This window comes from Trifolium pratense, linkage group LG1 (assembly GCF_020283565.1).
Source record: "Trifolium pratense cultivar HEN17-A07 linkage group LG1, ARS_RC_1.1, whole genome shotgun sequence".
Taxonomy (NCBI): domain Eukaryota; kingdom Viridiplantae; phylum Streptophyta; class Magnoliopsida; order Fabales; family Fabaceae; genus Trifolium; species Trifolium pratense.
The window spans coordinates 46032220-46057953 of record NC_060059.1 but is presented as its reverse complement, the minus strand read 5'-3'; the positions used below and the strand labels follow the sequence as shown (position 1 = coordinate 46057953).

The following is a 25734-nucleotide window of genomic DNA, read 5'->3' as shown; positions in this document are numbered from 1 at the left end:
GTTTTTTTTTTTTTAATATATTATTATTGTTTATAATTTATTATTAAAGTAACTCTATTATATGAAATATGAAAAGGTTTTAATAAAGATTGTAAACTTTTCTTATAGAGTGCCACATCATCACAATACTTGTTTGTGAGCAACTCAACCTTCCTTTTACTAGTAAAAGACTAGCCGTTATTCAAACTAGCCGTTAGTCAAACTAGCCGTTAAAAATTAGCCGTTAGTCAAACTAGCCGTTATTCCAAAATCCCTATAAATAACATCTTATATTCAAAATAACCATCACATCCCCTCTCTACAATTTCTTAACCTCTTATATTCAATATCAAACTTCTCTTCACCATGGATCCTTCCAATCCTTCCCACGTAGCAAAAATGTTCATGGAATTTATAAATGATGATACTGATGAATAAATTGTGAGGCTTTTGTATGAATATCAAGCGCAAGAAGAAGCTGCAAGTTCCAGTAGGCCTAGGCGTCCAAGAAAAAATATAGAGAGGAATCGTGAAGAGGGACATAATCGATTATTCAATGATTATTTTTCAGAAGCTCCGGTGTACACGGATGAGCAGTTTCGTCGAAGGTACGAATGCATAAACATGTGTTCCTTCGTATTGTTGAAGCTCTTGGTCAACATGATGAGTATTTTCGGGCGATAGTTGACGCAACTGGTAGATCAAGCCTTTCACCGCTACAAAAATGCATTGTTGTTATATGTATGTTGGCATATGGAACATTTGTTGATAGCGTGGATGATTATTTAAGAATTGGTGAAACCACGACACTACAATGCGTTGATAAGTTTACAAGGGGTGTAATCAACATTTTTGGGGCACAATATTTACGAAGTCCAACAAATGAAGACGTCGAACGCCTACTGCGGATGGGGGAGGCACGTGGCTTTCCTGGTATGTTAGGGAGCATCGATTGTATGCATTGGGAATGGAAAAATTGTCCGGTTGCATTGAAAGGGCAATTTGTTCGAGGTGATCACGGTAAACCCACAGTTATGCTAGAAGCAGTAGCTCCACAAGACTTATGGATTTGGCATGCATTCTTTGGAGTAGCGGGTTCAAACAACGATATCAATGTGCTTAACCAATCCAATGTCTTCAACGATGTTCTACATGGGCGAGCTCCTGCGGTCAATTATAAGGTCAATCGTACTGAGTACAACATGGGTTATTATCTATCGGATGACATTTATCCTGAATGGGCCACATTTGTGAAAAGTATCCCAATGCCACAAGGTGATAAGAGAAAATTGTTTGCCCAACACCAAGAAGGCGCAAGAAAGGATATTGAACGAGCATTTGGAGTTCTCCAGTCCCGATTTGCGATCATACGTAACCCGACTCGATCTTGGCACTTGGATGCACTTAAGCGTATAATGGATACATGCATCATACTACACAACATGATTGTTGAAGATGAACGCGCCACATACGGTGGCAATTTTGATTATTCTTATGATCAACTACAAGGCAATGACTCGAGTGCACCACCGAATAATTCTAATATTGATTTTCAAGAGTTCCTGCGTAGAAGATTTAATGTTCGTGATAAGCAAATTCATCGACAACTTCAACAAGACTTAATAGAACATATATGGGAACGTTTTGGGCACGACAACAACAATTGAAAAACATTTTAAATCTATCTTTTTTCATGTATTTTATTTTTATGTTTATGAATTTCTTTTAATGTATTTTTTTATAATTAAGTTATTTGTATCATGTATTGTGTTATTTAATATATTGGCTTAAATGCAGTTTTACCCCCCCTATTTTGAAAAATGCGGAATTTTACCCCCCCCCCCTATTTTAAAATGCGGAATTTTACCCCCCCTATTTTATAATTTGTTGGATTTTGCCCCCCCACCAAAATTTTGCACAAAATCTGCTTCTGAGCCTCAAGTTCAAAGCTACGCACGGAACTCAATTTGGATCAATAATTCACCAAACTGGTACCGAAACGACTGCAATCGAGTTAGTTTTCCACATAATCAAACTCCACTAAATTTGGAGTTACAGAGAGAGATTAATTACTGTTTTAGTGAAGGTCTGTTCAAATTAATTATCGTATGAAACTACTACTGGTATTCTCGTCATTCCTCTCACCCTGTAGCTCATTTTTTAATACTATTTACATGTATGGAAATCTAACAAAATTACCCTTGTTGGCATTTCAATTTCGTCGAATTTGGAGTTACGATGTGTTCGGTAGACGATGTTGAATTTGAAGATCACGAGTAGATTTCTGCAGAATTAGTAATTGGACAGACCTTCACTAAAACGGTAATTAATCTCTCTCTGTAACTCCAAATTTAGTGGGGTTTGATTTTGTGGAAAGCTAACTCGATTACGGTCATTTCGGTAGCCATTTGGTGAATTATGGATCCAAATTGAGTTGTATGCGAAGCTTTGAAGTTGTGACTCGAAAGCAGATTTTTTGCAGAATTTTGGGGACATATCTTCACTAAAACGGTAATTAATCTCTCTTTGTAACTCCAAATTCAGTGGGGTTTGATTATGTGATAAGATAACTCGATTACGGTCATTTCGGTAGCCGTTTGGTGAATTATGGATCCAAATTGAGTTGTATGCGAAGCTTTGAAGTTGTGACTCGAAAGCAGATTTTTTGCAGAATTTTGGGGGACATACCTTCACTAAAACGGTAATTAATCTCTCTTTGTAACTCCAAATTCAGTGGGGTGTGATTATGTGGAAAGATAACTCGATTACGGTCATTTCGGTATCTTTTTGGTAAATTATTGATCAAAATTGAGTTGTGTGCGAAGCTTTAAAGTTGTGACTCGAAAGCAGAATTTTAGGGGGGGCAAAATCCAACAAATTATAAAACAGGGGGGTAAAAGTCCGCGTTTTAAAACAGGGGGGGTAAAATTCCGATTTAATCAAAATAGGGGGGGCAAAACTGCATTTAAGCCTAATATATTTTTATATGTTTTTAATTTTACTTTGTTTCAAATTCATCAAAGAATTTTAATTCAAATACATTTTTATATATTATTGTAAAATATAAATGAGTAAAACACGTGGGACCTAATGGGACTCATTTAAGAGTTTTTGATAAGTTGTATGGATATTTGAGAAATGTGGTTGAATTGCTTAAATAATTGAAAAGTATATAAAATAATATAAAGAATGAAATATGACCCACTTAAAGAACTCATATTGAGTTTTGAGATAATGGTGCTCTTAAACACACTTCAATCCTATTAAGCCACATCATCCATCTTCTTTTATTCTTTACCTGAAAACCGGCTGTACCAGTTTTTAAGTGGACAATTTTATTTTATTTTTTAAACTTGAATACAAAACAAAAGCTATGATATTGTTGTCTTCAAGAGCTCCATGAATCTACCGTCTCTCCATTAGCCGGCAACCACCACCGTCTTTGTTCCTCAACTAGCCAATCACTTTCCTCTTCCCCATCACCCCTCTTACTCCTTTTTCTATACCCAGTCCCATACCATATTCAACCCATTTCGTTTTCATTCCTTTTCCCTTTAATTGCATCTGATTTGTGTTTTCAACCACATGTTTAAGAAAAAAATAGTTCTTTTTCAAATTTTTATGTGTTTTTAGCTTGATATAAATTATGGGTTTTGTGTTCTTCATTTTAGAGATAGAGATTTCATTTTCTATGACAGCTTGAGTTTGTTTTTTTAATGACAAATTGTGTGTTGTATTGGATAATTTTTTGTGGATTTGTTAGATTTCAATTAAAAAAAAAAAGTTTAGAGATAGAGATTCCTTCTGCGAAAAAAGATTGTTGATCCATCATTGAGTGAAAGAAATTGTTTCAGATTTCAATGGATGAAAGAAAAAAAAAACTGCAAAATGATGAACATAGAAAATGAAGAGTAAATGTAAAAGAAAAGACGATGAACAGTTAATGTGTATCAAAATAATTATAATAATAAAAGTAAAATAAATGGTTACAAAGTGAAACGGGGACGGGTAATAGAAACAAAAAGGAGAGATGATGTGGATTAAAAAGATTGGAGTGTGTTTATAGACGGTGTGAGCATTACGATTTTTTTTTTCTTCTTACAGAGCTCTTCTATCTTTTTTCATATTTGTGTAAACTTAGATTTTGAGTAAATCATTATTGATTTGTTGGATATTTTTATCTCCACTTAGTTTTTATTTTAATTAATATTAATTTTAAAAAAAGAAAACACCACAAACTCAACGTTCATCCAAATCTGGAAATCTGGGAAACAAATTCATGCCAAACCCAGGAAGCTTGTTAGCCTTTCTATAGCTTAAATAATAGCCCTTCTCAGCTCTTCAATAACTCGTAATCTGAATCCGTTTTGGGACTTTTACTAGCGATGCTTCTGTCTCTTCACCTTTTCTTCCTCTTCATTTTATAAGTCAACAAGAACAAGAATCACCCTTTTACTCTTATCTCTCCAATACCCATTTCTCAATCAAGATGGTAGAGAGAAATATACTCCCAGAAAACACAAACAAAACAAGATCTAAAAAAATCCAGAGGGGAAGAAGGAAGACAGAGAGGAAAAAATAAAAAATCTAGATAGAATCACATAAGAATGAATCGGAATGGTTATGTTTATTATGTTTATCTCTCTAAAATTAAATAACTAATGAACATTTATTTATAAAAATCATGTTACTAAGAAATTTTTTTTTCTACCCCAACAATTGTCAATCTACCTCAACATTAATTTTAAATGGACGAATTTACCCTCATATATAAACTAAAACTTTGAAGAAATTTTTTCTATTTTTTTTTACCTGAACACTTTGAAAAAAAGTGTGTAGGTATGTAAAATTTTTCCAAATTTATTTTGTTACCTACACACTTTGGAAAAAAGTGTTCAGGTATGTAAAATTTTTCTAATTTTTTTTTTTTTACCTGAACACTTTGAAAAAAAGTGTGTAGGTATGTAAAATTTTTCCAAATTTATTTTGTTACCTACACACTTTGGAAAAAAGTGTTCAGGTATGTAAAATTTTTCTAATTTTTTTTTGTTACCTAAACACTTTGAAAAAAAGTGTGTAGGTATGTAAAAAAAATTACTTTTATTCCAAAGTAATAGGTAACAAAATAAATTTGGAATTTTTTTGTTACCAACACACTTTTTTCCAAAGTGTGTAGGTAACAAAATAAATTTGGAAAAATTTTACATACCTACACACTTTTTTTCAAAGTGTTCAGGTAACAAAAAAAATTAGAAAATTTTTACATACCTACACACTTTTTTTCAAATTGTTCAGGTAACAAAAAAAAATTAGAAAATTTTTACATACCTGAACACTTTTTTCCAAAGTGTGTAGGTAACAAAATAAATTTGAAAAAATTTTACATACCTACACACTTTTTTTCAAAGTGTTCAGGTAAAAAAAAATTAGAAAAAATTTCTTCAAGGTTTTAGTTTATATATTAGGGTAAATTCGTCCATTCAAAATTAATGTTGGGGTAGATTGATAATTGTTGGGGTAGAAAAAAAAAATTTCATAACGGAGACAGAGTTTGGTTATCGTGCATAAGCCAAACTTATGCACCATGCATAAGTAATGAAAATTACTCAATGCACCCCCTCATTTACTCCACGCACTCCCATATGATACCTTATTACTTGCGCCCCCACATTTGCTTAGCGCACCCCCCAATTTGTATTTTCTTTTTCTACCCTAGATTTCTTACGAGCCCCTCAATTTTTTTTCCTACTCCAGATTTCTAGCGCGTCCCCCAAATTTCTAACGTGCCCCCCATTTCCAATTAAATAATAACTTTTGTTCCTTTGAAGTACATATTTTAATAATCTATTTTCAATTAATTGTGTTGGATGATTATATAGTCATATTTTAATTTAAAATTACATACTAAAACATGTACTGTAATTATGGTTTAATTTATTACAATTAACATAAATCATTAGACGAAACCATTGGTTTTTTGTTTTATTACAAAACAATTAGACAATTATTTTGGTTTCACATAGAAAAATATCAAAACCATTAAACCATACTTATGGTTTCAGTAATAATCAGTATTTAAAATCATTAAACCATTTAGTGTAAAACCATTTTACAATACAAATGGTTTTAGTGTATAACTATCTGAAACCATTTAACCAGCATAATGGTTCCCATGATTTTTAAAACCATAAAAACACAATATTGGTTTCGGTAAACACATAAAACCATTTTACAATACAAATGGTTTCACTTTTTAACTCTCTGAAACCATTTAACAAGCATAATGGTTTCCAGAATAATATTTCATAAATAGTATATATATATATATATATATATATATATATATATATATATATATATATATATATATATGTTTCTCCCACCTTATTATTTATATAAAACCATTTAACAATACTAATGGTTTCAGTGTATAATATCTTGAAACCATTTAACATACCAAATAGGATTAATATTAGTTTGTTTATCTTTATCGTTCGATTATTCGAGGGATGAGCGAGGGATGAGCGGATGTAAACCCGTCGGTCCCCTTTTTAATCCAATTTTATTTATTAATTTTATTTGCGGAAGACAAACAACCGGTAAGCAAAGCGCACGGTCAACGTTCGGTCATTCGAGGGTTTAGCGGATGTAAACCCGTCGATCCCATTTTAAATCCAAATTATTTAATTACAATTTGTTTTGTAGGTTTTTATCATTTTTTTGATTTTTTGGTTTAAATTAAATAAATTAGATAATAAATAAATAAACAAACAAATAACATCACAACGGTGGATAAAGTAAGCAGGAGAGGTGCATGTAGCATGAAAGAATAGAGGCCCAACCCACAAGAAGGCTCAGCGCAGCAACAAAAAAAATAGGGGGATGATCTGGGCTGTTTGATTAATCAGACGACTCATGCTTGATCAGGAGAGTGGAAGCACTAATGCTGCTTGATCAAGAATCAAAGGCTAAAATAAAATGGTGCGTGAAAGTAACGATGCGCGCACGCATAAGGGATTAGCGCCCCTACCTTATGTACCATGTATAAGAAAAACACTTATGCATGATAATTTTTGCCCCACATAACTATTCTACTAACTATAATTAATAATATTAATTTTATCATTAAAATTAACGTAACTAATATTTTTTAATAAAAGGCGCATAAATCAAATAGAACATTTTTTATGAGATAGAGAGTGTGAACATAATACATTTACTATCTCTTTAAAAAATTCAAATGATAGTTCCTAGATATTTACAAGTCAGAATTGTCCTTTGAAAAAGAATACTAAAATTAAATCCAACTAAATAAATTATTTTTGTTTTTGAAAAGAAAAGAAAAGAAAAGAACAATTTGATTTGATAGATGAAGTGCAGGAGTGATCGATCTACCAAAAAAAAAAGGCGCGAAATGTTGTGTATCGACAAACGCCATGGCCGCCGCCACTCAACCATGTATGTAATGTAATGTAACGATCTGTTCCTTCATTCGTTCCCTTAGACAGACTGAAACCGCATTGCAATTTGCAATGAAGAAAAAGGGAATTTCCCGAATTAACCCCAATGATCCATCTTATCTTCGTCACAAGAAAGCTAAATTCATTGCCGATCATGAAAAATCAACTTCCAGATTGGAAGAATCAGATCATTCTCAACTTCCATTACAGAGAGAAATTGTTACAACATGTAAGATTCTAATTTAACCTAATTCATTCATTGCTTCATTATTTCATAACGAGTGTTAGAATTAGAATTAATTAAACTGAATTTTGTGATTGTGAATTTAGGTGATCCCAAAACTTCTGAGTATGCTTTCTTTAAGAAATTGAAGAAGGATGCAAGTCTCAGGTTTTCTTCAGGTCCAGTCAAAAAGGATGATTCCTCGTCGTCCAAGAAGCCTGAATCTGGTGACTGTTCCAAAGGTTGGTTCGACTTGAATTATGTATCTGTTCGGGTAAACAATTTTATTAAACCCTTATCATACAAGTGTTTATGTTTTTATATTATATATTTGTTTTCATAAATTATATTGTAGAGCTTATGGAAATAAGCTGAAAACATGTTGTTTTCATAAGCTCTCTGATATAGGGCCTGTTTGGATAAACAACTTATTTGCAGCTTATAGTACAAGCTCTTATCATGATACGCGCTTATGTATATTAGCTTACATAAGCTATTTTTAAAGCAAAATATAAAGTAAAGATAAATTGATTTTGTATATGCTACAAACTGTTTTTATAGGCTATATTGGAGAACTTATGAAATAAGCTGAAACAAACTTATGAAAATTGTCATAAGCTGTTTTCATAAGTTCTCTCAAACAGTCTCATAAAACTTATGTAAGTAGATAAGCTCAAATAAGTCAATCCAAACAGGCTCATAGTCTCATGAGTGCTTATGTCAGTAAACAAGCTCAAATAAGTCTATCCAAACAAGTCCCGGAACTTTTTGTTTAAAAATGTCATCAGCTACTCCCTTTATCATCATTACATTTGCTACAGGTTAATGCGTCACTTTTAATAAGAAGTTGGAATTTGGTTGATACATTCTTGGACTTTAAGAATTTATGATGATGGCAAGGACCAACTCAATAAAATAAGGAACACAAATTGTACATGTATTGAAACAGTCGGGTATCTTTTATGTTATGCAGAGGGGACTGATGATGTTAGGGTTGGCACTAAGGAATGCAACTCTTCAAGGATCAATCAGGACGTGTCAACTTTTAAGATGGATTCATTTCTTTCACCTTCTGTTGGAGATTGGAACAAGTCAGGTCTGTATTAGAAGAGAATTTTGTACTACACTATCCACAGAGATAAACTGATACTTACTATCATGATACAAATACATAGGAAATGTGATACTCATAGTGTTCCTTTGTGACTTTGTTTCTGTCTTCTTAAATTATCAATGTCTTCTGCAATTTACTATTTATTCGTGTGTTTTTTTAGTTGCTTTCTAATCAATCAGCACATGCTTGTTTCATAAATTAAAATATAAAGCTTACCAGTGTTTCAGTTGAATTGGGAAGACTTAAGTCATGTGATCTAGGTGTTAAATGTTGGAAACTGTTCCCTCCCTCCATAATTTCAGTTTTCAGATTCCTGCTAAACAATAATAATCAAGTATCAAAAGATCTGTTTCCTCCTGGTGGTGTATGCAGACATGTACTCTATGAGCAGAATGCTGAAAAACTCCCAAGAATGTGGCGACACCGTCAAACCCCAGGGATTTTCACATGCAGGTTTGATTTTCTTCTAATTGTTTACTGCTGCGGTTCTAGGGATTTATAGGGGAAAACAATGTGTAGAACAATTAGAACTTAGAATATATATAGTTTATGTTACTGGGTATTCAGTGCCAATCTTTAAGTGGGTACCACTCATTTGTTAATTAATCTTCACATGTTCAATTCATCATTTTAGGGAAAATGTGTATTATGCAGCTGAAGGTGTCCCATTTACTGGTTATATTTGAGAATGTATTGATACAGTCTGTGTGAAACAATTTTCTTTGTGCTACTTCAGGAAACCAGTATGCGGATGGAGAAATCTTCTCTAGAAAGAGACAGAAACTACGACAGTGTGCTGCAGATACCTTATTTCCTGATACAGAGAAACCATGTTCAAAAGGGTTAGAAATTTTTTTCCAGTAATATTAAATGTTTCTGTCCTTGCCATTTTGAATAAAATCGGGATTTTTCAGGTTTGATATTGTTTCTTTGCTCCTTAGTCGGCTGTTTCCAATGACCACTGACAGCACTGTAACAAATGTATGTTATTTTAGCAGCCCTTTGTAATGCTATAAATCCTTCCAATGACTTCCCTTCCTTGACCAAAGTGATTATTTGTTCAGAAATACGAGGATCCAAATCCAGGAAAGATAAAGAAGTCTACCATATATGATTTACTGGATTCTCGAGAGTTAGGTGTTCAATTTAAGGAGCACTATCTGATACCTAAGAGGAAGCTTCTTGAACTTGAATCAGGCTCATACTTCAATGATCAGATGTTGTCTCCTATGTTTCTCGAATCGGGTGAGAGGATTACTCCACATGCCGAGCTTCCAACTTATCATTTTCAGAACTTTGAACCTCGGTACAGTATAACAGCACCTAAGTGCAAACTGAGTGGAACTCCAAGTTTCAGTGCCTCTGTCAAGGGTGACAATGACATAACTCCTGGGTCTCTGTTTAACGAGGTAAAAAATGCTCCCAAATATAGTTTGCTTGATTCTCGAGAGTTAGGTTTTCAATGCACAGAACTCCAACCTAAGAGGAAACCCCTTGAACTTAAATCAGGGTCATACTTAAATGATCAGATGTTGTCTCCTACGTTTTTCGAATCAGGCGAGGGAATTACTCCATATGCTGAGTTTCCAACCTATCACTCTCGGAACTTTCAACCTTGGTACAATATAACAGCACCTGAGTGCAAACTGAGTGGAACTCCGAATTTCAGTGCCTCTGTCAAAGATGACATAACTCTTGGACCTCTGTTTAACGAAGTAGAAAACGCTGCCGAATATAGTTTGCTTGATTATCAAGAGTTGGATTTTCAATGTACAGAACTCCATCAAATACCTAGGAGGAAACTCCTTGAACTCAAATCAAGCTCATCTTTCATTGATCACTTGTTGCCTCCTATGTTCCTTCGATCAGTCGAGTCAATTACTTCATACACTGACTTTCCAATCGATCCTCACAAGTTTCGACCTGTGTTCAGAACAGAAGCTGAAAGAAAGTTCGGTGGAACTCCAATTTACCTTGACAAGAATGATGCAAGTTATGGATTTCTGTGTAAGTGTAATGATGAGAAAAATCACGAAACCTTCACATTCGATCATTTCAAAGAGCCAGGGAAACTTGAGAGAGAACCAATTCCTCTTCTTATGGAAAAAGATTTTGACTGCAAAAAAGACGAGATAAAGTTGCCTATCACTTGTAAGTATGCAAAACCATATATGGCCCCTGCATTGTCAATTTTAGACCACGGCCAAGAGCAGATATCAAATGATTCATTAGATGAATTCCACTTTCGCCCCTCATCCTTATTACTACCAAAGGACTTCAATTCAGTAATGGATTCTGGTTTATTCAGATATCAAAATTCCCCGTTTGGAGAGTATGTTTACAAATGGGATGAAGAAATGGACACGAATTTCAACCACACAGCATTGTCCTTTTCACACAATAATCACTACTTTAAATTGTCAGAAAATTGCAAGGACGATGCTTCATTTATTCAAGACAGCATATACCTTCCACCTTACCATCATTGGGTTAGAGAAACAGTTTCCAGTGACTACCATCATCACCCTGATAAAGAACCCTGGCTTTCGTCTTCACCTAGGTGTTTATCCTTAACCAGTTCCCACTCAAATTACCAGAGTTCAATTACTAGAAATTTACAGCTACCCGAAAGCGAGAATATGTCTTCACTTTTTCATATTGATGATAATTACAAGCCCAAGATCAACGATGGAGATCAGGGAGAAGTTCTTTATCATTTAAGTGAAGCCTTTGTTGAAATATACAACTCTTCATTTCTTCATATGTCCAATCAAAGAGACAACGGATGCCCATTTTCTCTAGATGACAGTGACAATATCAATGACCAAGAGCAAAGGCATGAGATGCTCCTCTAGAGTCTAACATTCTCTGGTGTGCTTAATCACATGTTTTTGGTTAATTTTGTTTACATGATAGCCTTTTGACAATAGTTTACATGATGAACTGTCCATATTAGTGTGCCTTTTCTGGGAATATTGTTTTTAGAATATGATCTTTTGCGAATTTGGATTATTAAGGACTCCGTCTACAAGTCAATTGGAAAAACAAATGGTTGCACGAGTATTTATATTTTGGCTTAACTACATTTTTTATCCCCTTATTTTAATATTTTTGAAGTTTTGGTCCCCTTTATTTTAAAAATCAATTTTTTGGTCTCCCAAAATCATATCAATTTTAATGACACGACTCCTTTATTGAGATGTGGTGCTGAGATGGCATGACTGTGTTGGCATTACTTTTTTCCATGTCATTATTTTGTTTATTAATTCTATTAGTCATTTTACAATATATTAAAATAATTAAAAATTTATTGAAAATCAATTTTCTCTAATTTTCATCTTCTTCGATTCCCTTTAGTTCTTTATTTATCAAACAGTGTAGGTTAAGGTGGGAGGGTCTTTTAATTTTCCCATGATGGGAAAAACTCAAATCTACCATTGATATATTGTTAAAATATTCAATGGCTTGGATTTAAGAGTGGATAACTTTTCTACCGACTACTTTGTTAATTTATACTTATTTATGAATGTACCCTTGGACTATTGTACAATTGTATATTTATATCAAAGAGAATTATTCATAAATGAATAATTTTTTAAAATTTTAAAACCGTTTTGCACATTTATTTTTATAGTGATGAAATAGAAATTCTCACACTGATTAAAAATAGTGATATTTGAGAATAAATTAGTAATATATTGAATATCTAAGCTAATTATAAATAGTGGTATTTAATATTGTAAAAGAAATAAAATAATCAGTTAATCTATAGTTATGATGATATATTTACTTTCTGATTATTGTAGAGTTATTTCTTTCTTTACTTTTTTTATTTTTTATTTTATTTTCACCACCAGTTTATTGTGATTTGGGGGTCAATTCTAGTATCAAATATTTTTAGTTCCCTTTGTATCGCAGAGAATCGAACCGCGTTCTTTATTATTGTTAGAGATTAAATTATCAATTTTTTATACTAATTAATTTAGGTGGACAATAAGTAGTCCAAGTTTTTTTTTTCTATGACTAAAATTGCAAGATTTTGATATTAAAAATTGCGAACACTCTAGTACTAAGAGTTTGTTTGGAATTTGGATACATGAATCATGTAGATAAAATTATTAAGGATGACAATTTGACTCATACCTAGAGGATACTGATAGAAATTTAACAAGTGTACTAAATAGCCGTCAAATAGTATAAAAAATCGTTCTTTCCACATGGATTGTTGTAGTTCAAACACGAATTGAATTCATACTTAAACATATAATTTTAAATATAATAAAGGGGGGGGTTTGTTTGGTTCAAGTTTGATCATAAACTGACAAAATAATTTAGGTTTTAAATCAAATGAAGAAAATCGATTGATCCTTTCGGTTCACCTAATTACTACTTCTCTTGCTAATTTCATGTATGATTACGAATTTACTCAATTTAGTTTCACGATTAGATTAAATCAAAAATGATTATGCCCAATGTCTTGGTAACATAATTTTCTCTCTTGATCATCGATCCCTAATGTATTAGGTAATCTATGATCAATTGAGGTTTACAACCTTTAATCCTTTAATCTCAATTAACGATCCGAAATGTCTTAAGTGAAAGTTAATTGATCAATCGTTCCTAGATCGATCATTCATTCCTATCGTCATAGTAAAACAAATAATTGAAAACATTACACAATTGATCAAGTTATGCAAAGCATTAAGAACAAAGAATGATTGAAGAAACTAACTTCGTAATTCATTAATCATAACATATGATAATCACATAGTTCAAGAGAAATAATAATAAGAATCCCCTAAGGATCAATCATGGAAATTTAGTTACACATAGTGATAAAAGACATTACAATCAAAGAAATGAAAGAAAGCATGATTACAAGATGATCTTGATGTGTTTCCACACTTGAATCCTTGCCTCCAAGCTCCTAGATCTTCAAATGATCCTCAAAATGATGTTTCCAATGCCAATTTTTCGATCCTGGCACTCAAATATGCGTTTTCCTTTTATAACCGGGGTCAATAAATGAGAATTTCACCTCAGGCACAAGCATTTTCGCCCCAGGCTGCAGGATTTTCGCCTGAGGCACCAACAATTTCGCCTCAGGCATGAAAACAGAAGCAGGAGAGCCTTTCTGCAGAAATTTTTCGCCTGAGCACCAACAATTTTGCCTGGGGCGTGAAAACAGAATATTGGATGATTTTTCTTCATTCTTCAGCTACTTTCTTCCTTTGCAAATATCTTCAAACTAGTGCATTATTCTTCCATGAAATGGGTTACAATTCTTCTAAAAACACTTAAAATTGGTCTTATTTTCATGTAATGACGCATGTCATCTAGTACCCGCAAAAATTACCAACAACGGGTATGGTAAAAACCCGCATTTTGGGTACGGACACGCGGGTAATTACCCGCAAAAAGGAACGGGTATGGGTGCGGGTACGGGTACCTTAGTACCCATCCCGCCCCATACCCGCATAATATATATTTATTTATTTTATTTCTATTATTATATTATAATATATGCAAATCAATTTAAAACAATACAACTCTAATAAACTATTACACATATTTAATAAAAATGTTTATTTATAACATAATATAAAAATAATGTGAATATTTAACATAAATATGAACTTTAACATAAGGTTGGTAATAATTTTGTTTTTAATTTTCATTAGTCAATATTAAAATCTTTGAAATTTTTTTAATTCTATTAAAATTATATGATATTTTATAATTGATCAATTTATTTTTAGTAAAAATGCGGGTAACGGGTACGGGTATGGGTACCTAGGTATGGGGATGGGTACGGGTATTTTTCCAATCCGCGGGTATGGGGATGGGTACTATAGTACCCTACCCATACCCTACCCATTGTCATCCCTAAAAATTATATACTACGTTACATTTTTATATTAATTCATTTTAGGCTAAATTGCACTTTTGACCTCCTATGTTTCAAAATAGCACTTCTAGCCTCCTATATGTTTGCCCCCTTTTGCAAAAGGTCAATTTTGATCAAGTCAACGCTGATGTGGCAAGTCACTTAAGTGACCCAGCTGCCACATCAATTTTTTTGTCACTTATAATTTAAAAAATAAAAATAAAAAAAATAAGAAAGGAAGAAGTCACGTAACAAAAAAAAACATAACACTTTGTTTCTTCTCTCTTCTCAATCCCAAAGATTTCTCAACAAAACATATAATAGGATGTATAGGTCTTGAGTTGAATTTTAACATACGATATAATAGGAACAAAAACATAACAATAACAAGAGTACATGACTTAAAATAGAACAAAGGCGCTGCCGTACTTACGGCCTTCATCTCCAATAAAGGCACTTTGGGGTTCAAAACAATAGGAAGAGAGAATTGAACAACAAAACTTGCGATTGATTCACGATAGAAATCGAACAGCAGACCTTACGATTGATTCACAGTTGAAATCGAACAACATAATTGTTTTGAGATTTACGATTGAGAAGAGATAAATTTTTGGGATTGAGAAGAGAGAAGAAACAAGGTTTTACTTGTTATTTTTTTATTTTTTACTGATTTTGTAAATAAATAATATATGGGAATATAGTCTTTTTTATATTTTTTTAAAAATTATAAGTGACAAAAAAATTGATGTGGCAGTTGAGTCACTTAAGTGACTTGCCACATCAGCATTGACTTGATCAAAATTAACCTTTTGCAAAATGGGGCAAACATAGGGGGCTAGAAGTGCTATTTTGAAACATAGGGGGCCAAAATCGCAAGTTTCCGAAATATAGGGAGCCAAAACTGCAATTTAACCTTCATTTTAAAACAAATTTAAATTTTAAATGAATTTTGTTAGGAAGTAACGGTATTCAATCACACACCAAGATATCTAAAATTTTACCTAAAAAATAGTTAGATTTTTTTTCCGGTAATAGGCGGAATGACAAAATTATTGAAAACTCACAAACACAAAGTGGAGGGACCGTAGTTCAAACTCCGATCATGTCGGCCGACACTAGCAAGACATTTCGCTCAGTTGAGCTAGGATGTGTGGACAAAGAGTTATATTTTTTTATTAGATAAAAATATTATGAACCAAATAAAATGTGCTGATCTCATGTGGACCAAATTAAATTTTCTAAAGATTTTAGGATCTATATCAATCTTCTAAGCTGTATATCAAAATCTTCACCTATTTATTATAGACACATATCGTTTTGTTCGTCTAAAATGATTTGAATGAATTTAAATAAGTTCAATTTTAACAATAAAAAAGTAATGAGGAAGAACGATGGAAACTGGATGAAGTTAGCTCAAATAATAAATATTTTTTTTATAAGTAATATTAGTTGTTAGTATTACAATGTTATGTTAATTTTTTTCTCATTTGCTAGGACTTGAACTCTGGACCTCCTGCTCCTTATCCCTTTGTTCAAATAATAAATATAAATGCATAAATATCTTTGGTAAGAATGTAAAGTTCTACAAAAGTATAGGGCCATATTCATAAATATATGAAGATGAAGAAGGTAATTTGTATAAAAGTAGTCATCTTAAAATCTCAACCATCAAATATTTAAAGAGTATATCAATGGTTCAAATTGTCTTTCCCATCATGGGAAAATTAGTGGACCTTCCCACCTTAACCTGCACCTTATCAAACACATCCAAAAAAACAAAATCTTAGAACAGAAATCTCCAATTCATCACTCACTCATTAATCCACATACACTTCTAGGGGTGCTCGCGGTTCGATTTGAATCGGTTTTGAGGTAAAAACTATCCGATCCAAAAATAAATTTATTTGTGGTTCGGTTCGGTTTTGGATGACAAACAAAAAAAATTCAATCTGATCCGATCCAATTTTATGCGGTTTAATTTGGATCGGTTTTTGGATATCCAAATTATAAAATGTAATTTTTTTTTATTAAATATTAATATTATAAAAAACACTATAAAATAATAGTTTGACATTTTTGACAAAATAAATATTTAGTTTGATGTAAGAAATAACATATAATATATTAAAAGTTAATATTTTGGAATGACAATTATCAATTATATTTTATTTATTTTTTACAAAAATTGTCAATTATATTTTTTTTTTTTGAATTCTAAATTGTCAATTATATTTGAAACATATCAAAAGGTGAAAAATTAATTAAATTAAACTAACAAATAGTATTAACAAAATTTAAAATAAACAAAAAATAGGTTAATGCAATATATATTCATACTAATAAAAAGATAAATAAATATTAAAATATATGTATGCGGTTTAGTTCGGTTTTGATTGGTTTTGAAAAATTGATTCGAAATCCAATCCGATCCAACGATTTTCACAAAAGGACATCCAAACACATCCAAAAATATTCGGTTTTTTGCAATTTTCGATTTTTATTTGAATTTGTTTGGATTTGAGCACCCCTATACTTCTTTTCAATAATACTCACCCCATCTCAATAACCTCATCACAATCCCGTCCAAATTCAAACCCATAGATTTAAAAAAGCATAAACCCCAATATCAATATACCTAGATGCTTGTCAACACCAAAATTTTGGCCTTCCATTACAGTAGACCCATTTTCTTCTTTGTTCCATCACTTACGCGATCCTCTGCAACTCCGACGGCCACCGTCCGTTCTCCATCGACTTTCTCAGGCCACCGGCCGTTCTTTGTTCTTTTCTTATCTTCTATTAGATCTGTATAGTCCAACGAAAGGAAATAGCAATATAGTTGATTGTGTTAGACATGGATTTTAGAAATTTTCTTCTGTCAAATTTGCTTCTGCAAAATGATGAAGATTCATGTGATTTTGTTTTTTTAATTATTACTACTATGAATTAATAATATAATTAAATATATTTTTTAATTAAATAAATCTGACATGGAAAAAGGTAATTTCAACGTAGTCACACCAACTCAGCGCCACATCAAAATTATGTTGAATATTATAATATAAAACCAAAAAATTAGTTTTTTAAATAGGGGATTAAAAGTTCAAAAATATCAAAATATGAAGACTAAAAATGCATTTAAGTCTTATATTGTTTTTTTATAAGCAAAACTTTATTATTATAAAAGAGTACAAATGAGTACTCAAACGCTTACAATTTTTCTTATATTTTTAATTATGTATAATTGTCACATATCTAATAAACTTTCCCGTAGGAAAAACTATTACTAGTTTTTAGCATTATCACGTGAAAGACCCTCGACTTAAGTAAACCCCAAACTTGAACTCAAAACTACCCCTAAATTCTTCTTACTGTGGGGATCCTTTGGAGTGATCTTCATGCTACTCAACATTTGAATTTATTTTATTACACTCTTCTTAACTACTCTATGTTGGAGTTGGAAGGAAGGCAAGATGCACGAGGGTGGGGTATGTTGCACGTGATTAATTAAGGAGGTTATTATAATGATTAAACAAACCAAACATCATAAGTGAGATTTAGATTTACTAGTATGTTCTATTTAACGGGTCACTTTCAATTGCATGTGCAACTTGTACGTCACTCATAAATTAGAAAACGATACATGACCCAATTCAATATTTTCTTTCCCCGGATTAAAGGCTACCTTATGATACAAATCTTTTGTATTTACTCACCAATAAATCCCAAAGTTTTGTGTAGCTTGTCACATTAAAGGTAGCTCAAACAAATAATTATTGCCAAGTCAAGCTAACAAAATGAGGAAAATTTGTTGGGCCTCAACCGATTTTACATTTTTTTTTCTTTTCTGTTTACTTGTTTATATACCTTTCTTGTTGTCTTTACTCCTTTTTAAGGGATCTGCTTTAAAAGGATCTCATTTTCTTATGGCACTATCTAATTGGTAATCATTTATATTTGAAAAGAGCTAGACAAAATGTCACAAGTTGCCTGTTATTAAGTCAAGTAACTTATTTTGTCAATCTATTCCAAAAAAGTTATATTATTTCATGAGTGCTGTTAACATGTGCATATAGGACACATGTTAAGGTTTCTATAATTAGAAATTTGCATTTAATATTATAAACGAATTTAATGCTTAAAAGATATAATACACATGTTTCGAGAAAATATTTTTATATTTGTATTCTTAACATGTGCCTTAGATGCCCATGTTAACATTTGCCATATTTCATTAGTTTTCTTTTTTCTATATATCATCACTTACTCAACATTTATGTTATCTTTCCTTACCAATACTCTTTGGCCAAAGGTTAGGTGACTGGATATTTTATCATATTATTTGCCTATAAATTTATAACAACAACTTGTTTTTTGTTTCAATGCCTAATTCTGATATCAAACATGCACAATTTAACCTGTAACCAACTCTATCCAAAATTAGTAGAGAAATTAAGGTAAATCAATGGTAGTTTGATGAAAACTGTTTACAAAGAGAGTGAGGATGGAGAACAAAACACAGAGTTTTAAACAAAGGCAGAGAGGCAGAGACAGAGGAAGTGGAAGGACAACAAGACCCCCACATCTCTCTCTCTCTCTCTCTAGCTGATCTGTATCTCCATGTCTCATAAGTAGCATTGTGCTACCAAGTTGGAGGTTTCTGAATTGTCTTCATTTTTATTTTTATTTATTTCCAAGCTGTCTCTAATACTTGTACTTTGTGATTTCTGTGTTTAAATATTGCTATGCTATTATATTATTCCGATAATCATAAATTACTAAATTGTAGTACCTAATTGCCATGCAGCTTCTTCACATTCAAAATCTCAATCAGAAAAATGATGGAGCACTTATCATCAAGATGCATATAGAATAGACCAAGAAATGTCTAAAGAAATGAAGTCCAAGCACAATCCATCAAATGTAGTAGCCAAATTAATGGGGCTTGAAACCCTTTCAAAGGGAGAGCCTAATTTATCTGTGATTAGAAGCCAAACAAAAGATTATTCTCAAGACATGTATGCTCATTTAGGATGGCCATTGAAACATTGGAAGGTGGAAGATAAGTTTATGATGGATAATAAGGATATGCTTCTTGGAGTTCATCATCCAAGCACAGAACAGATTGGCCACAAAGATGGATATGAAACATGGCTGCAATCTCAGAGAGGATGGTGGAGAGAAGATTTTGATGAGGGGAAGATGGCTCTTGTCCGTAAAAAATTCATTGAAGCAAAGTATCTGTCGACAGATAAGACGTTGCGTCAATCCAAGCAATTTCAAGATGCATTGGATATTTTAAGCTCAAACAATGATCTCTTAGTCAGGTTTTTGGATTCACAAAAGCTTTATCAACTTCCCTCTACTCCACCGGACGATTCGAACTGCATTACCCTTATCAAACCTTTGAAGATGTTTGGAAATGACAAATCTTCCGGAAAGGGTAGGAAGAATGATAGATTGCTTAAGAAACCAGCAGATTCTGATCAGACAGCTGTATGGGAGAACATGAATCGTGGATACTCTCCGGAATCTACTCGAATAGTAGTATTGAAACCTAGTCCTGGGAGGACAAATGAACTTAAGGCTTTAGTTTCTCCAACAAATCCATCACCTCAAAGTTTCTATCGGGGAAATGCAAATGATAATGTACTTGAATCCATAAAAGTGGCTAAAGAGATTCGAATGCAAATGCAGATGCATAAAGGTCTAAGGAGCTATCAAAAGGATAAAACGTTATTACTTTCCTCAGCATTTTCCAATGGTTATTCTAGTGATGATAGCTCATATAACAAATCATATCATGATTTGGAAGCTATGTCACCAATGCCAAGGCATTCATGGGATTGTATCAATGTATGTGGAAGTCCTTATTCTACGCAATCTATGGGTCGTGCAACATGTTCTCCCGAGTCATCGGTGTGCATAGAGGCAAAGAAACGGCTTTCTGAAAGATGGAATACAGTTACAGCTAAAGAAAAACATCATCAAGAACAAAGGCGTGTAGCGAGAAACTCTACCTTAGGTGAAATGCTTTCTCTTTCCCTTGTAAAGAAATCTGTAACTTCTGTGGTTGAGAGTGCTAATAAACACCAAGAAGAACCAAGTAAATCCATTTCTTGCAGTCAATCTCTCGATGAAGAAATGAGCACTGATGATTCATCTCAAAATGTTTCTTCAGCAAATCCTGTTCCTGCATCGTCTACTGTCGATGAACCCGGCCTCTGTGTTGATGCTAGCATAGAACATGATGACTCCAAGGTGGGGGCAAAGTCAAAGAGTAAGAAATCATCATTTAAAGGGAAAGTGGCAAGTTTCTTCTTTTCAATGAGTAAAAAATCAACCAAGAAAAAATATAGTTCATCTCAATCTAAAGATGAATCTGAAACTATTGTCACCGAAACATCGGTTCCATCAGTAAATTCACCTGGAGATCATGTGTCTCAAAGCTCAAACGTTGGTGGATTTGAAGAGTCTCTTGCAGCTTTGTGTGACTCTTCATGTAAAACATCAACAGATTCATTTTCTTGTGGACAACAAGAAGACATGATTACACTAGAGGTAATATCTAGCTACAATTGCTCTGCAAATTTCTCCATATTATTCTTTTAGTTCATTATGCAAGTTTTCTTTCTTTTAGTGATTACTTTTTAGGATCTATTTAAAATTTTAGAAGAGAGTGGAATGAAAAATGGACAAAACATTGAAAACGAATGAGTATAGGCAACAATCATAGCATTAAGATATATTCAGTAAGGATTTCAATGTAGCTTGAGTTTTCACTAATTGGCTTCATATTATACACCAACCAAATGCAAGAATTTATCAGGAAATAAACAAAAAACAAATGGAAATACAGTATTAGTATTTCTAAGTCTTTTGTGAACTTTTATGTTTGTGGTGAATAAATAGCATCAAGCCATCAACTAACAGTCCGTAATTGTGAAATCTTGAGTTTTACTATCTCTGTCCCTTCTTTCCTAACTATATTGGAGTGTGTTGCAATGGTGAAACAAATTTAACTTGTTTTAATAAACATGTTGTGTACTTGTTAATAGTTAATAGAACCTCTTTAACTTCATAAAAACTTTTCATAGTCAGCACATAGGCCTAAAGGCTAGTGCACTACTTCTCTACTTCCTCTTTTTCCGGTGCAATCAGAAAAATAATTATATTTTCCAAAGTGTTTTTCATGAAAACTTATTATAGTAATGGTATCATTTCCAGAAACATACAAATGAAATCTTTGATTTGTTTGTTTTCACAGCCTGGATTGACTGAATCAAAGTCTATGGTGCTAGAGATTCCAAATGAAAAACAGGATCGGCCAAGTCCAATCTCAGTATTAGAATCTCCATTTGAAGATTATAATACATCTCATGAGTCCTTGGAATGCATGAAGGGTGGTCACATGGGTAATGATTAGGCCTTACATCTTTCTTTATCAGTGTCTTTCCATTTCAAGAGGTCATATATACCTTCACTGTTAAAAATATTTACACCACCAATCATAATTATTTTTAAAGTCACGTGTGATTAGTGGTGATTCACAGCGTAATTTTTTACACAGGCAATGTATCAAAATTAAACTCTTTTATCATTATTTTTAACCGAGTGTAACATATTCATTCTATATGTATAGGATCATTGGTGCGACTGAAGTCCAATTTAATTGACAAATCACCACCAATAGAATCAGTAGCTAGGACACTATCATGGGATGAAGATTCTTTTGCAGAGTTAACAAGGGCTTCTTCCTTAGACACCAAGTTAGAGGAACATGATTGGCTTCTCTTGGTCCAAAAGCTACTATCAGCGTCTGGACTAGATGATGATCAAGAACAACAACATGACTCATTTCACACAAGATTCCATTCCCTTGAAAGCCCATTGGATCCATCATTAAGGGACAATAAGGATTGTACTCAGCCACTAAATGAGGCCAAGAGAAGGAAAATGAGATCAAATCAGAAGCTTGTATTTGATTGTGTTAATGCTGCACTATTGGAAGTTGTTGGTTATGGGGGGTCAGAGAATTACTTCAAGATGTACTGTGGGACCCACAGGAAGGCCCTAGTTCAAGAGGGTTCATGTTTGATGGACCACATTGTGACCCAAATGAAGGAATTAATAGCAAATGGGATGAGGTTTGTTTGGGGTGGGGACAGTCACAGCCTGGTTGTAGAAAATGTTGTTAGAAAAGAAGTTGTTGTTCAGATTGGGTTGGTTGAGGTTATGAAAATGGAGATTGATGCTTTGGGGAGGGAAATAGAAGGAAAGATAATAGAAGAACTAGTGGAAAATGTTGTGCTTGATTTTACAGGAAGAAGATGAGGGTTTTCTCGCAAAAAAATAGCAGTTCATTCAAATTTGGTTACGCTACAACGCTATAGCACCGCTATAACTGTTACTTTACAGCATTTTAAACTAAACAGCATTCAAATTTTCTGCTTTTAATTTTAAAAATAATAATTTAATAAATATCGTTGTAATGTAGTAGTAACTATATTATTGTTGCATTTGATTATATATCCACATGACATGACCCTATGCACCTAATTTATTAAGTGCTACAGAAACAACTTGTACATATTTGATACTATCTATTATAATGACTCTGATTTACATTATTTATGCAAAAAATCAATGTACATTGGTACATCAACACAGCAAATTATTTCATCCATATGCTGTGAGATCACAATACTGTATACTAACATTTATCATAAGTCACAGTCATTGTTGGTGCTACTACACTAATTTATCCATAACCATTTTCAATACAATTAATATGCAGCATGCACCAGGAGTTTAACAGAATTGTTGTACTCTTGCAACATCTTGTAGGCTAGCAATAAACCATGATTTTCAAGTCATGAAGATTAGAATGACAGGTGGTCAAAGCCATATTTATGGTGGTAGCTACTAGTAACCTAACCGGCTAACCGCGACATGTTCAAGATTCATCAACCAAACCACACATGGAGTGTCTGTCAAAGAAATGATAAGATTGCTGTCCAAGGAATCAAATACACTGATGATACTTGTACAATTTTCTTTGATCTCCTGTCATATATATCATATATCTAGAAAGAGATTATTTGTGATTATGATTACAAAGGCTAAAGGGACGCCCAGAAAAATAATCACATGGTTGGATGTGTCAACTGATACTATTTGATGATTTTGATTACACTACATAACTTGTAGAATATAACATTGAGAGAGAGAGAGAGAGAGAGAGAGAGAGAGAGAGAGAGAGAGAGAAATGAGAATATTACACATATAATGCTGGCCGTGACATATAGGGATATTAATTCAATACTGTAACTGCATGAAAATAAATAATATAGTCATTAATTTGAGCTTGAACGGTTCATATTACACATTCACAAAATTAACTTTAAATAATTTTTGTCATTTATTTAGATCGGACTATTGAAATTCATATCGTATAGTATCACGCAGCCGGGGCAGGAATCTGATTCCTGACATGTGGTCTCTTTGCAACCTGAAGGATGAATTCCAATTGTATAAAAGTATAAGAATATTCCCCAAACAGCAATTTGGTGGTATAGGAAAATTCTAACCGCGCTATAAGCCAAAATTATGGTATAGGGTCTGTATATCATGGAACTAAACTTGTATTGGTCCAACATGGACTTATCAATTTGAAACATTGATTAAATAAAGTTCACAGATTATATAATAGTCCATCCACACATAATTACGTACTCTCCCACTCTTTCTCTTTCCCCACACCAATTTCCACTTCCAGAAAACATTTCTCTCCATGAATATGATAAATGGCACGACACATTTGTCGCACCATATGCACGACCGCTTTATCGCTCACATTTTACTTCATACTGTATTAGTTAATTGATTAGGGGGTGTGGTGCTTCTGTCATATTTCTCCCTCTCAGGTGAAATGAAGCATGATTTTTTTAATTGTTAGATTTAGATGAAATCCTTTGATTTATAGAAAAGTGAATTCTGATGATAATTTTGAGTTCCACTAAAAAATAAGTAAAATTTATGCTAATTAATATTTCATTCAAAAATCAAACTCGTGTTCCGAACAATTTTTTCTTATGTGTCCTCATCAAAAATAAAATTATTTGGGTGAGAACAGGTGAGAAAATCACGTTTCACTTAACAACAGGTGAGAGAGGTAATTTGAGATTCACAAGGCCAATAGTTATGATTCTTATGAAGCAAATGCAAGGAATAAAAGGCGTTCGTGCATATGGTGCGACAAATGTATCGTGCCATATAGCATTACTCTTCTCTCCATATTCAACAAAACTTTTTCTTGATTTACTGTTTCATTCAACAATTCATTGACAAATTCAAAACTTGCAATGTTTGTAAATCCTTAGGAAAGAATTGAAGATTAAGCTTTTCATGTTTGAAAGATATCTTATAAATTCCTAATTTTTTTAAAGATAAAAATTATGATACTCTTTTCTCTCTCCATTCTTCAAATCTCCAACCACTATAAATCTTGCTGTAAAAAAAATCACTACAATCTCATCCTATGGTGTATATATATATATATATATATATATATATATATATATATATATATATATATATATGTCATTCTCATATAAATATGTCATTCTCATAATATACATCCTCTATATATATATATATATATATCTTAAAGATTGAAGGCACAATAAATTCCTGTGACAACACACTTGTGTTCCACAGCAAATCAAGATCCGTGACTTCAGTTCAGCATCTTTGAGATCCTAAATTGCAGTATGGGGATATGTATTTTTTTTCAAACACTACTAACTACTAAGTTCAATTTCATGAACACGATACATTGCTTTTGAAAGGAAACAAATAAAAGACATAACAGATATTAGAGTTGATATGAAGCAACAGAAATTTGAGATTTGTGCATGAGAAAAACAGATTTGCAACATATGAATGATTGTTGTAGAGAAAACTACCATAATTTTTTGTTTTTTTTTGTTTTTACTAACGGTTGAATCTGGTTCGGGGGTCAGTTCTAGCATCAAGGGGTTTCAGCCTCCTCCCGATCACAGTTGCGGGG

At 32.7% G+C, this 25734-nt stretch overlaps 2 protein-coding genes and 1 pseudogene across 8 annotated transcripts; all 3 read left to right on the top strand.

The window, feature by feature from the left end:
- The first annotated feature begins 345 nt into the window (after window positions 1-345).
- Window positions 346-1757, top strand: LOC123902601 (annotated as a pseudogene).
- Window positions 1758-7265: 5508 nt separating this feature from the next.
- LOC123902986 lies at window positions 7266-11861 on the top strand. Of its 3 annotated transcripts, none has more exons than XM_045952833.1 (7): window positions 7266-7668; window positions 7770-7904; window positions 8636-8758; window positions 9149-9229; window positions 9513-9618; window positions 9691-9757; window positions 9841-11861. In XM_045952833.1, exons 1-7 carry the CDS (start codon window positions 7512-7514, stop codon window positions 11629-11631), a joined length of 2460 nt encoding a protein of 819 aa, XP_045808789.1. In that variant the 5' UTR covers window positions 7266-7511; the 3' UTR covers window positions 11632-11861. The 3 variants fall into 3 exon arrangements, with proteins under 3 accessions (XP_045808789.1, XP_045808790.1, XP_045808791.1); XM_045952834.1 differs by having other exon boundaries at window positions 7272-7668; window positions 9718-9757; window positions 9841-11825; XM_045952835.1 differs by lacking the exon at window positions 9149-9229 and having other exon boundaries at window positions 7272-7668; window positions 9841-11825.
- Window positions 11862-18415: 6554 nt separating this feature from the next.
- Window positions 18416-23342, top strand: LOC123899515. Of its 5 annotated transcripts, none has more exons than XM_045950698.1 (4): window positions 18416-18606; window positions 19471-21224; window positions 21931-22078; window positions 22306-23332. In XM_045950698.1, the coding sequence occupies exons 2-4, from the start codon at window positions 19548-19550 to the stop codon at window positions 22995-22997; spliced, it is 2517 nt and encodes an 838-aa protein (XP_045806654.1). In that variant the 5' UTR covers window positions 18416-18606; window positions 19471-19547; the 3' UTR covers window positions 22998-23332. The 5 variants fall into 5 exon arrangements, with proteins under 5 accessions (XP_045806654.1, XP_045806638.1, XP_045806646.1 ...); XM_045950682.1 differs by lacking the exon at window positions 18416-18606 and adding an exon at window positions 18609-18975; XM_045950690.1 differs by lacking the exon at window positions 18416-18606 and adding an exon at window positions 18629-18668.
- Window positions 23343-25734: the final 2392 nt, after the last annotated feature.